The following is a 12,735-nucleotide window of genomic DNA, read 5'->3' as shown; positions in this document are numbered from 1 at the left end:
CTTGGCTCCCTGCTTCTGTTCATTCTGGTAAAGGGCTAACCTGTCATATACATACAGTATATGGTGAATGAAACAAATATATAGTATGTATATACAAATATGGGGGGCAGGCTGTATATGGCAGTGCAAGCGAGAGGAAGTCTCTATATGGGGGATAAAGGGGGCAGTAACGCTGTGGATGGGGGTGTGGATGGCAGAGTGATATCAGTGCCTCCTGTGCTAGGCTGTATTTGGGGGTACAGGGAGAGATGCAGGCTGTATATGGGGTACAGGTGGGATGCAAGCTATAGAGAGTGATACAGGGGAGATGATGGCTGTATAGAGGGATTAGTGCGGGGGAGAGCCTGGTGCACATCTATGGAACGTGACTAATGTCCCTTTTTAAAAAAAAAATGGGGAGGGAAGAGCGCTGATACTTTATATGGCATAGGGCACCAAAATCTAGTTACGGCTCTCTCTGTCTGTTAAAAGTCTGTGCTGCTGCTGACCTCTTAAGTCAGAAGCCTCAGCGCCGGACGACAAGGGAGAGGAGGTGAGTGGGCGATCGCCGCCTGTACAGCCACAACGTTGTCTGTTTACTAACTGCCAACAGGGAGGGGCGCCAGTCCCTTACTTTGCCAGGGGCGCTTGGACCACTAGATACACCCCTGCTTACAAGTAAAGTGGGCAATAGTTAAGCAAAAGCTGGACTCAAAGCTTCGCTCATCTGTAATTCTCAGTGTCCAGACTTCTGTTAGCCATCTGGGGTGTATCAAAAAAGTGAGCTGGGCCTTGTGCCAATACCTTCACCATGGCAAAGATGGCATTTGGAGATTATAATTGGCAGTTAACCTGCAAATTTATACCTTCTGTACTGTATCCCCCTTGCACTGTCTGAGTACATGGACACTTTTGCTCCATTTTATAGCATATCGCACTGTCTCTATGCTTTAGTGAGTAGTCTACTAAGAGAAGACCTTGGTGGGGAGCATTTTGGACGGGCATATACTGTGCTGCGAGTTTTGCAATTATGTTTAGGCTTCCATGATATTAGGACCAGTTTGTTTAGTGCACTTTGTTAAAATGTTACATTAACTAAGAATAGCATTTCATTTCAAATATATTGCATGGAATAATTGGTTTGTAAAGGTGGTGCTGGGATTTACTTTTTTCAGCATTTAACAGTTACATTATGGCACATCGTTGGAACTGGAATCACACCTTTAGTTTGACACACACAGAATCTCACTATGAATGTTTTTGGGGCTTTGTATTTTTTAATCATGGTGCAAGCCTATTATACTACTATTATTCCCTCTGTGTTCATATCTGTTATCTCTGTTTAGGACCTGCTAAGGGAAACGGAGAGGCTGGTCTTTTTGCACTCTGCACACTGGATGGTGAGCATTTTCTGTGTAGTAATGCTGATATTCTTTATCGGTTTCAGATAATGAATTTGTGTATCTCTGACGTACCTGTTTCCACTTGTGTGTCAGTCTGAGTCTCTCTTAAATCCTTATATATCTTCATATGTAAAATAAGTAGTTTATTAGTGGTGGATACAGAACCTCAGTTTCAAGATTTTTTTTTTTTTTTCTCCCATTACATCTCTTCTAGGCACCATGAAGCTCATGCAGGGCTCCGACAGACTCCTATGGTCAGTTCAGGTTGATCATCAGCTCTTTGCTCTGGAGAAACTAGATGTGACGGTGAGACAGAGACTCACCTGAAGTTTCTATTCAATTTTTAAAGCACAGTCTATTGTTGAAATATAAACCGTGAACAATTATTACATGGGTGTAAATTTTGTGGCGGATCTTTATGGATGACCAACATCTTTCCTCATATGCATAAAGTTGTAGGATCTCAACTAGTTTTTAAACTATTCTCAGTTAACTTCCAAGCCACCCCCGCCTGTATTATGCATCAATCTATTATGGCAAAGAGCAGTTTTTCTCTTTTTTTTCTCTTTTTATGCCATCAACTATGTAGACTTGTACCTGTGTAATCTTGGGAACTATGTGGCATGCCCCCAGGCCAATTCACCAATCCACAGAATGTATTCACATAGTGACACAACAGTGGCTGACTTCAATCTGTCAGGGTGCACAAAGAGTTTGGCCACAAATTAAAAAGTCACAATGTCTAAGTTTCATTTCAGGTAGTAAACTCTCTTCCTAAGATGGACAACAGACTGTTGAATGGTTTCAGCCACCAGAGAATGGTTGCTTTGCCTTCCTCTTTAGATCTTTGTTTATTACCTCAGGATGGGTGATCTGTAAACTTTCAGTGAAAGTTACCGGGTCCCTATCTCTGTTGGTGCCAGATGTGAATTTGCTTAAATCCGTTTTTCTTCCTGTGTTCTTCTTAGGTTGGCCCATGCCTCTTAGCATGTTGACATTTGCTTTGCTGTCTTGTAATAGTCTGCTCTGTCCTCCTTGTTGAGCTTTCGCTCATATATTGCTGTGGCTTATGTACCCACACATTATGATGGCTGCAAGTGTCTTCTCTGGATGTCTTTAGTTTTAGCAGTCGTCTCACCCAGACAAGTGTCTGAGCTCTTTCCTTGTAATATCCATGACTTGTCAGTACTCTGTCCTCCTTGTTGAGCTCCATTCATGTATTGTCACCCTAGTTTGGTGCTGTGGCTTATGTACCCACCCATTTTGGTGACTGCAAGTGGATTCTCTGGATGTCTTTTATTTTTATATCTAGCAGTTGTCTCACCCAGAAAAGTGTTTGAGCTCTTTCCTGTATATATCCATGACTTGTTAGTTACTAAAACAATTTCTCTTAATCACTCCAATTTGGTTGCAGATATGAGCTGTTAGTTCCAAATTAATAAAGATGTATTAGGAGAGATTTCAGGCACTTACTCTATTATGTTGATGCACTTGGGTACTTATGCACTTTGTACACAGGACTGCCTCTTGCATGAAGTGTACTCTTGTTAGATGAAGCACAATGTAACTTGGCATGAGAAAAAGCTGTGGCCGCTGCATCGTAGCACTTTGTATATCAGTCGTACACAGATATACAAGTTTCGCATATAAAATGAATTGGTGCGTCTTAGTCGCATCGCGACTAAGGGCCGTATTAAATTAGTGTTGAAAACGGGTAATTCGCCATAGCCAAAATCGGCCGATTTTTGACCCAAAAAAATCCGAAATTGACCGATTTTTTTCGGAAAAATATACAGATGAAACGTCAAACAGGCGAAAATGGAGGAAAAAAAAGGGGACAAACGTTTTCTCCATCCCAGATCAAAAGAAAAAAAAATGCAAAATCCCTATGTTTGGCTAAAAATTGTGAAGATTTCTCTCAGAACCCTTTGAAATCATCATTCCAACACCACTTAAAACTCCAACTGTCTTTGCCAGCTCTGAGCTGCAGCTTTTAAGTCTCCCAAGTGTGACAGAATCAGTCCCCCTTTTGAGTGCTGTGCTGTCTGGCTCTGGTATACATAATCGTATTACTGACCTATACCTAGTCTATATTGTAATTATTTTCCTGAGGGGGAATACAATAACATAGCACAAAAATCACACTTTTCATTTCTCCAGTCGGCAAGACAATGTGATGGGGTTATTCTTGCACAGGGTGTATCTCTGCTTAGCTAGAGTCCTGACTACATGATTAACACTTGTGAGACAGTCTGCTAATTTACTCATACTGTCATCTCAGCTACTATTTTCACAACTGCTACCTGACCAAACCGCTCTGTGGCCATGATGAGAAAACCCTGACAGTATACATAACACTATACACCTAGAGGTTAAATGAATCTTATCTTAACATTTAACACTGTAGTAGAAGGCAAATGCATCAGTAACCAAGTTGAAAAGGCCATAGACTAAGCAGCAAGATTAAGAGAAAATGTACCATTGGTGCAAATTATATTTGCACATTTCAAATACTAAGTACAAAGGATACTCCTCTTAATAAGCATATATGTACCCACTTATTGATATGCATTGGCCACACCTACTGAAGTTTGCCTACCTGAGAACAACCAATCGCATATCCTGTTCTTCTTCTCCAGTCCAAAGTGTAGATATGTTTGCATTCTTACATATGCGTGTGTATGTTTTCTAAGCCTGCACATTGTGATTTTACGCAAATGTGTGTACATTCAATACTTTATCCTCCTCTGTCATCTCTCTATAATGGAGCATACACATGGTCAGATAAAAAGGACGATATTAACGCTATCGTTTATATACTCCTCTTTTTTTTAGCCCCCTCCAACGACCATTGATGCGTGTGCACGGATGGTCGATATTGATATCAACCATCGCCCGTGCATGGAGGTCAACCTGGTCGATATCGACCATCTTAGCCTGTTTACTATAGGGACCTGCGATCGTTGATTGCGGGTCATTATATTAGTTTAATGGTTGGTGCATGTGCTGGATGTTCGATACCGAACATGCAGGACGATCAGAGAACGATATCTGACTGTTGTCTGATCGTCCCGTGGGTACAGGCCATTAGGCAAACTTTCCATTTTTATACAAAGAACTTGGAGGAATAGAATCGGACTCATAGTTGCAATCAAAATTCTTCTTCCCAGGGTTTTATACAGTTTCCGTACACTTTCTATTCTAGTGACAATCCATTTTAACCGGCCACTCCGGTATTGGAAGCTTGGCAGTGCCAAATCTCCATAAATATTTCCAAGCAGCTCAGTTCATCCATCTTAACCATTAGTATTTTTACCTGGATGCAAACACTAAGTGACATTGATAACTCTGCATTGACCAATAATGAAATAAGAAATCTGTAATGGGTCTCAAGGATTCCCCAGCCACTTCAGAATAACTGTAACCCTATTGTTAGTCATGCCCTTTGGTTATGGAATACACTTTTCAGTTATAACCTGAGAGTATCCTAATCTATCCTGACCACAGTTTTGATTCAACTACTATTACTAAGATCATCTAAACTGAATCCTGGTGGGTAGAGATTGCTATTTATGGAGAGGAATAGCTGTCATTCCTACACCAGTGATAGATATATATATATATATATATATATATATATATATATAAATATAGATAAAAACTACACGTTACATTGACAATACAAAAAAGAGCAAATCTCAATATTAGTCTAGCGCAGTGCTTCTCAAATCCAGTCCTCGGGACACACTAATGCATGTTTTTTAGGTTTCCTTACACAATCACAAGTGAAATTATAACTATCTGTGAATCTTTTAAAATGTCAGTCAGTAATGAATACACCTGTGTTCCAGCAAGGAAATATAGAAAGCATGCACATTAAGGCCCCCAAACATCAGAGACTGATCACTGTGATCATGCGATTGGATCGGAAACACCCATCCACCTGTCAGAAATGCCAACCGGCGGACATCAATGTTCTGCGATCCGTTGCAGGATCTGTGAAATTCTACATGTTAAATTTCACCGATCTGTCAATCAAACATTTTGGATTTCACCAATCCGCTGACCCCGCATCTTTGGATCGATTCATCGCTGATGTATGGGGAGGCCTTTAGTGTGCCCCGAGGACTGGATCTAGAGTGTATGCTTTAAAGTAGTGTTGCAGCTTCTTTCTTAAACACAGGAACATTTAAAAAACTGTTGCAGAGGAAATATTGTGGTGTCTTGCAACCAATAACATGTTTGCTTTCATTTTCTAAACTGTAGTAGAAAAATAATTAGATTCTGTTTGGTGACGGGCTACCCCAACTTTTGTTTGCATAGTTTTCATAAATGTCTCCCAATAACATAATGGCTATTGCATTTGTGGTGCTTTCTTTAGGCCCCAAGTTTTGGGTCGATATCTGATTTCAGTGAGTGATCATCAACTATGATTGTTTAAAAGATGGTTCTTGAATTGCTGGCGCACTCCTGAATTTACGATCACCCTGATTCTATTCCGTTCTATAGATGTGCTCCACAGACAAACTCCTCAGTGTCACTGTTGATTGTGACTCTTATTGCAGGGTAATGGACAAGAGGAAGTTGTTGCCTGTGCATGGGATGGACAAACTTATATTATTGATCACAACCGCACAGTCTTGCGCTTCCAGGTGGATGAGAATGTCAGTGCCTTTTGTGCTGGTCAGTAAACTTTGTCTGCCATTGTATACAAGTGGATTTCTGTTAATTTTTGTTATAATTTTCTTAATACTGTTCTCACTAGGGCTTTACGCCTGCAGAGGAGGCCAGAATAGTCCTTGTCTGGTTTATGTTGGTTTCAACCAGAAAATATACGTATATTGGTCGGTGACACTAGAGAGGATAGAGTGCTCAAACCTTTTGCGAGTCTTGGAGGAAAATGAACAATTTACATCTCTTCTCAGTGAACTGCATGTGGGTAAGTACAACCTGTATTTTGTCATATGGAAACAAACTTATGTTTTCCTACTCAGTTCAGCTTCCTTAGTTGTGCAGGGTTAGTGACCATGATTTTACCTGCACTTTTTGTGTTAATCATACGAGTTTCGGATACACATGAGTAGCCTTTGCATATGATCTTACATCTTTTGATATCCATTTATTTGTAGTGCTTCAGATGTATGCAGATTCATACAGATCTGATGCTGTTAATAATAATTTTTTTATTACATTGATTACAATGCATTTATATTGTTAAGCTGACAAAAAACAGCTTAGAAAAATTCTTCCTGGAAGAATAAATATTGCCACAACTGGAACTTTTTACATATACTACATGAACATGTATATACTTTGGTTAAAAAGTAAATGTTCATGAGAAATATCTAAATGCCAACCCAAGTTCTTGAACTCTTTAAACACTGGTACAGGAACCAGCAGTGAACAGTCCTGGCTCAAACCCCTGGTTTTTGGACATATGCAGAGTTATGTTTCCCCCCAATTTAACTAAGCAATACACAAGGTAAAGTTAAAGAAGACTGAACAAAATGCGAGGCTCCTACGCAGAGGAGAAAGGAAACAATCATAGAATGAGCAGATCGCAATTGTACTATGTGGGGGGGGGGGGGGGGGGGGAGTTAATGAGACCCACAGAAAGAAGGTGGGATATTACCTATAAAGCTATACAAAATCTGGGAATAGAAATAAACCTGTCCCTATAAATGTATCAATTGTAATGAACAAAGGGGGGAACACAGATCGTTGAGGAGAAATACCTCTTGAGCGATACACAGCAGGGATACATGGGAGCGATCACGAGTGATGTCAGTAGGGCCGCCCACAAACGGCAGGCGTTCCTAAGGGAACGCCTGCGTTTGTGCAGCCACCCCCCCCCCTCCCCGCCTACAAAACGGGGCGAGCTGTCAATCAACATCGACAGCCGCCCCATCTTGTTCTGAGTGACGGAGCTGCCGTCACTCGCTGGGGATCGCGCATGCGCCCGCCGGAGGTGGCGCATTAGCAGTGGGGGAACATCGACGCGCACAGCGCTCGCAAGCGGGTTTGAATCAGGCCCATAGAGCCATATTCAATTAGAGGCGAAGTTTTCGCCTGTCCGACTGTTCGCTTCATTCGCCTGTTTCAGAGGCGAATTTATTCCGTGCTCGTCCCCGCTTTTCGCCTAATTCAATTGCAAAACAGGCGAACACGGAAATAGGCGAATACGGAACAGGTGAAAAGTACTGAAAGAATTGGAGAAATCAGTCTGTACCCCAGAAAAAGATGCTCTAACATAGGGAATCAATATAGATGTGTACTAATGGCCCTAATAAAACTATTTTGCATACTTAAGTTGTGTAAATTGCTTGCTATTAGCATTTTTGTAAAAGTGGTGAAGAATGGCATAAAGCTGTATTTTTTGGTGAAAATAAGTAGTCCTGTCAAATTTGGGGTGCTTGAAAATGGGTGTTAGCATGTTTTTATGTCTCTAAAGTGAACTTTTAAAAACCGTGAAAAATCCACCTGCTGCATGCACCTGCAATCCCCAAAACACCTGACCCATACTTGTGGACCCCCAAGAAGTCTTTTTCGCTACTTTTAATGTTTATCCCCCCACTTTTTAAATTTACTCCCCAAAAATGACATGTCTTTTTTGGGGTGGTGTTAGGTTTTAGTTTCTGGTTTTTTTGCAGATTTGTCCTTTGGGGGGCTGTCCCAAGGGGTCTGAGTTTCCCCACGTTTGCACCCCAAAATAAAGATTTTGCATTTCTTTTCACCAGCTATTGATTGGAGAATCATTTTTGGAGAATTGTTTCCACTTAGGCGAAATTGTCCTGGAATTGAATTTGGCGAATTTTTTTTAGGCAAATTTTTCACAAAAAAACAGGCGAATATGGCTTTTCACCTCTAATTGAATTCCCCTCATAGTCTTTTCCTTTGTCTCAAGTAATGTATTTATTTATTTTTAAATCAGTTTGGTTACAATGTGCAACCGAATCAATAAACATTGATTCATGTGCTTCCTCATGGCACTTGTCCTTAGTTCGATGTAGCCTCTCTAAGTTGTCAGTTTTTTTTCACTTTGGATGTTATGTAATAAATTCTGAGATTAAAGAACCAGCATGAATTTGGCAACCTTGCCAATAAATTTAAAGCGCCAATCCGTAATATAGCAAACCAGTTTTATAGCTGACTGGCACTTTAAAATGTAAAGCTGTGTACACACAAGACGGTATGTCGTACATTTCGGGTTCATTGTTTAGTGTGTACCCATGATATACGCGCTCCCGCAGGTCGCTAGCGACATCGCCTGCTGGCTTTGCTGCAGGGCCGACAGGGCATGTTTCTAACTATGCCATGCTGCATGATGCAGCGTGACACACAGCTCCGCCTTGTCGGGCCCAGCATCAGCAAGTGTCTATGCACTTGCCTCATGCAGGGTCCCATCGCCGGCGATGTCATGCTGGGTACACATTGTGTAGTGTGTACCCATCTTAACACCAAACTCTCCAAAATCCTATTGATTCATAATCTCATGACCTATTACATAATCCACTTTAGGTAGTTTGAATATCTAATAGTTTCTGAGATTACAAACCGTGATCTTGGAGAGTTTGATGTTAAGTTTAAAATGCCAATCAGTAATAAGGCTGGTTTTGTTTTAGAACTGATTACTGCTTTAAATTTTGCTGCAACGTCATCAGTATCATATATACTGGTGCTTGCAAAACTAGTAAAATATGTTAATAAACCACACACAGTAGCAAGAACTTTTCATTTAAATAAACACCCCCCAAACCTCCCCAGTTTTTATGCTGCTAAATCTAATCTTTTTAATTTGTGGTAATGAAAAGCTTAAAAAAAGTTGTATGATAAAACTTTTCCCCTGTCTGCAAATTACCACTCCATAGTGTCTTGACCCTGATTAGTTAAAGCTCTAGAATATTGTTCTGATTGGCTATCTGCAGTAGTACCATCATGGGGACTTGATAAACATCATTGTATTAATAAGGTTAGTTGATAAAATGCACTAATGAGAGTGCTGTATTTGTAAAATTACATTATAATTTAAAATGCTTGCTCTTTGTTTTCAGATCTAAAATATAGAAAAAAAGGTTATCTAAACCTTTTAACCTGGTTTGGCTACCTTACTGTAGATATCTCCATTGCCACTAGAACCATCTAGCTCCAGACTTGCAAAAGCAAACCATACAGTTATCAATGTTTAATCGTGTGCTTTACTTCATGTTCTGGTTGTTATGTAGCCTAGTATGATGATAGTAAGTTATGCCAAATCATCACAGCTTCCAACCCGACCGTCTCAGATTTTCATGAAGTTTGGTAGAATGATAGACTGAAATGAAGAATGGTGTGATCTGCGCTCAGTTAGTAGAACAACCCAGTTTCAGGAGCTGCTATTTGTCTAGAGATGTCCAAACTCTAATCGGATAGTGTATGTAAAACAAATGACATAACAAAATGCGCTCACCTATATGTTATCTGAAAACTGTATGTCACTGTGTGATAAATGTAATATCAGATGTTTCTCAAGTATTTCTATCAAACAGGAATGTATTATTTTGTAGGAGATACAGTGCTCCAATGACTAAAAATAAGGACCAAAATGGTTTAAATTTGCTACAAGACTGTGGCTGGGAAATTAGTAGGCTCCTTTAGGTTGCCTCTATCCGTAGTGTACATACGTTCCCCAGGTCACCGCATAGTAGCTACAAGAGTTCCAGTGCCCCCTGGGCAGTGTGAGTTGATTGTGTTTGGGTATCTCTGGGATACCTGCGTGGGGTGTGGGTGGCAAATGTGCACCTTTAGAGGGATACTTGCCATATGGTATGGTACCTACGTCACCCGTACAGTTCTTAAATGGTGACCACCTTCCTGTTAAAGAAATGCTTCTAGGGTGATAAGGGGATCTGAAATATCAGTACCTTTCCGTATGCTTAGATAGTGTATGCATGTGCTGATGTTATGCAGTATAAAAATGCATTACAAAGTCATTGTTGTGTCTAAAGTCAAGGCGTCCCATGCTGTGACTTACCCTTAGTCCTATGTAATCCTTCCGCGCAAATCGATCACCACCGGAGGAGAGGTACTTTAAGGCAGGAGTGCTCGGATGCCGATGGTATCAAGGAGACTGTGTAGAATGTCCTTTAGCCGGCTACCTGGTCTTAAGGTGTTGAGACAGACTGTACCGCACTTCCTAGTTCATGCGGCTCACTCGGTCAGGAGTGAGTTATTTTATACCATCTACCATCCTACCAAAATTCACGAAAATCTGAGACGGTCGGGTTGAAAAGTTACTTTTTTTTTTTGTGGTGATTTGGCATTGAATGATCCTTGTACTTGTGCATAAACTAGACAATGAAAATCCCAATCTTTTTTTTTTAACAATTTTTTTGTATTTTACAAATAAAAGGGAAGGGGTACAGAAAAAAGAAAAAGAAAAAAAGAATGGGAAGAAAACACATGGGGAAATACAGGCAAGAATCATTCAGAAAATAAAAAAAATTAAACATTGCATTATATTGAAAAAAAGCAAGTCAAAATCAGTGTATGACATACACAAATAGTAGAGGATACTCCACAACTGCAATAGACAAACCTAAATACAAAACACATCAAAACCCTGAGTTATCAGTTTGTGTTTATTGGAGGGCATGGACCCACTGTGATAAATTCATGCCATCTGAACCACTTTATCATTGGTGAGTTAGCAGATGAAGAATACGGGCAATTGAAAGTTTCCATCAGGAAACTAATTTATTTTAGACTTTATCAAAGACAGGGGAGGAGGTTTATCCTGCTTCCAGAACTGAGCAATGGCTGCCCTGGTAGCAATAAATACATGACCTATATAATATCTGTGATTAACTGGGACATCATCCTGGAATATATGTAAAAGAGCAGTGGAGGGGGACAAAGACTGTCGCAATCCAGTAACCTTCAGGATCAAATCCTCTACCTCCAGCCAAAGGGGACGTATAGCAGGGCAGTTCCAGAAAATATGGAAGATCTCACCAATTTGACCACATGCACGCCAGCATAAACTAGATTGGGAAAGCCAAATTTTGTTTAATCTATCTGAAGTCAAATAAATGCGATAGAGTAATTTCATATATATTTCAATATGTGAAATACATCTAGACATTTTAAATATAGATAAGAATAGTTGGGACCATACATGCGGATCTAGACATATATTTAAATGATGTTCCCATTTAATAATAGCTGGTAGCTTATCTGGTTCTTCCGCTGTAAGTATTAGTGAATACCAAAAAGATATGCCTCTTCTGTGGGAGGTTGAAGATATATGTGAAAAAACATGAGGAGGAATCATAACAGTAGAGCCTACCAAGTGTGGGAAGGATTGAATCCAGTGCCTGACTTGGAGAAATTTATAAAAATCTCTAGAGGGAATTGAGAAGTTAGCTTGTAATTGGGCAAAGGAAAGGAGGGTATTATTTATAAAAAGGTCACGGAGGGTGCAGATACCATTGAGGTGCCAGGAAGATAAATTTAGATTTGGGATTAAATATGATAAGCACTGAATAGATAGGTGGGAGAGATGGCAGGTTAAATTGTAGAAGGGTAGATAGGTTATCCCACGCTTTGAGAGAAGCTAATGTTGCCCATGACATAGATTTTAAAGAAACTCTAGAGCTGGATGGAATCCAGAGTAAATCATAAGGGGGAGCTTGCCTAGCATATCGCTTTCCAGTCTAACCCAAGGTTTAGGATTAAGAACATTTGACCAATCACTAGCTGATCGACCAAGCACGCAGCTTGATAGAGTGCTAGATTGGGATAAACTAAGCCCCCTGACGCTCTAGACATCATTAAATATTTCTTAGCAATCCTGGGTCTCTTATTATTCCAGATATATTTATTCAACACTGCATAAAATCTATTTAACCAAGAGGGAGGGAGGGTCCTAGGGATTGACCTAAACAAATACATAAGTTTAGGAAGAAGAGTCATCTTAACAGCCGCCATTCTGCCCATCCAGGAGATCTCATGGTTCATCCAATCTTTTGTGAAGGCACTAAATTGGTTCAACAGAGGGCCATAATTATATTCAAAAAGAGTGTCTTCTTTAGCTGACAAAGAGATACCCAGATAGCGGAGAGACAGTGATTGCCAGTTATAATTATAACGAGATTTAAGGGAATACAGAAGTTGGGATGGAACATTTATTGCCAATACTTCCGTTTTAGATGCGTTTAATTTATAATATGAGGCCACAGAATAATTATGAAGCAGCTGTTGTAAGTTTGGGAGAGAGGTTTCCGGATATGTTACAAACAGAAAGACGTCATCCGCAAAAAGGCAGATTCTATGTTGTGACCCATTTATGAGAGGTCCATGAAGGAGGGGGGTGGTG

At 40.2% G+C, this 12,735-nt stretch overlaps 1 protein-coding gene across 4 annotated transcripts in view; it reads left to right on the top strand.

Moving 5' to 3' along the window:
* Positions 1 to 12,735, top strand: part of ITFG2 (integrin alpha FG-GAP repeat containing 2) — a 37,093-nt gene that overhangs the window by 14,080 nt on the left and 10,278 nt on the right. For 2 of the 4 annotated variants that reach the window (XM_088465453.1, XM_088465452.1), the window contains 4 exons: positions 1,326 to 1,379; positions 1,597 to 1,688; positions 5,948 to 6,065; positions 6,148 to 6,321. In XM_088465453.1, coding sequence (XP_088321579.1) covers positions 1,326 to 1,379; positions 1,597 to 1,688; positions 5,948 to 6,065; positions 6,148 to 6,321 — 438 coding nt within the window. Of the gene's footprint in view, positions 1 to 1,325; positions 1,380 to 1,596; positions 1,689 to 5,891; positions 6,066 to 6,147; positions 6,322 to 12,735 lie in introns of those variants that run through there. The other 2 variants (XM_088465454.1, XM_088465455.1) reach the window with 2 other exon arrangements.

The sequence above is a fragment of the Taudactylus pleione genome, unplaced genomic scaffold (genome assembly GCF_031769625.1).
Source record: "Taudactylus pleione unplaced genomic scaffold, aTauple2 ptg001990l, whole genome shotgun sequence".
In the NCBI taxonomy this organism is placed as follows: Eukaryota; Metazoa; Chordata; class Amphibia; order Anura; family Myobatrachidae; genus Taudactylus; species Taudactylus pleione.
This window is presented reverse-complemented; position numbering and strand designations above follow the sequence as displayed.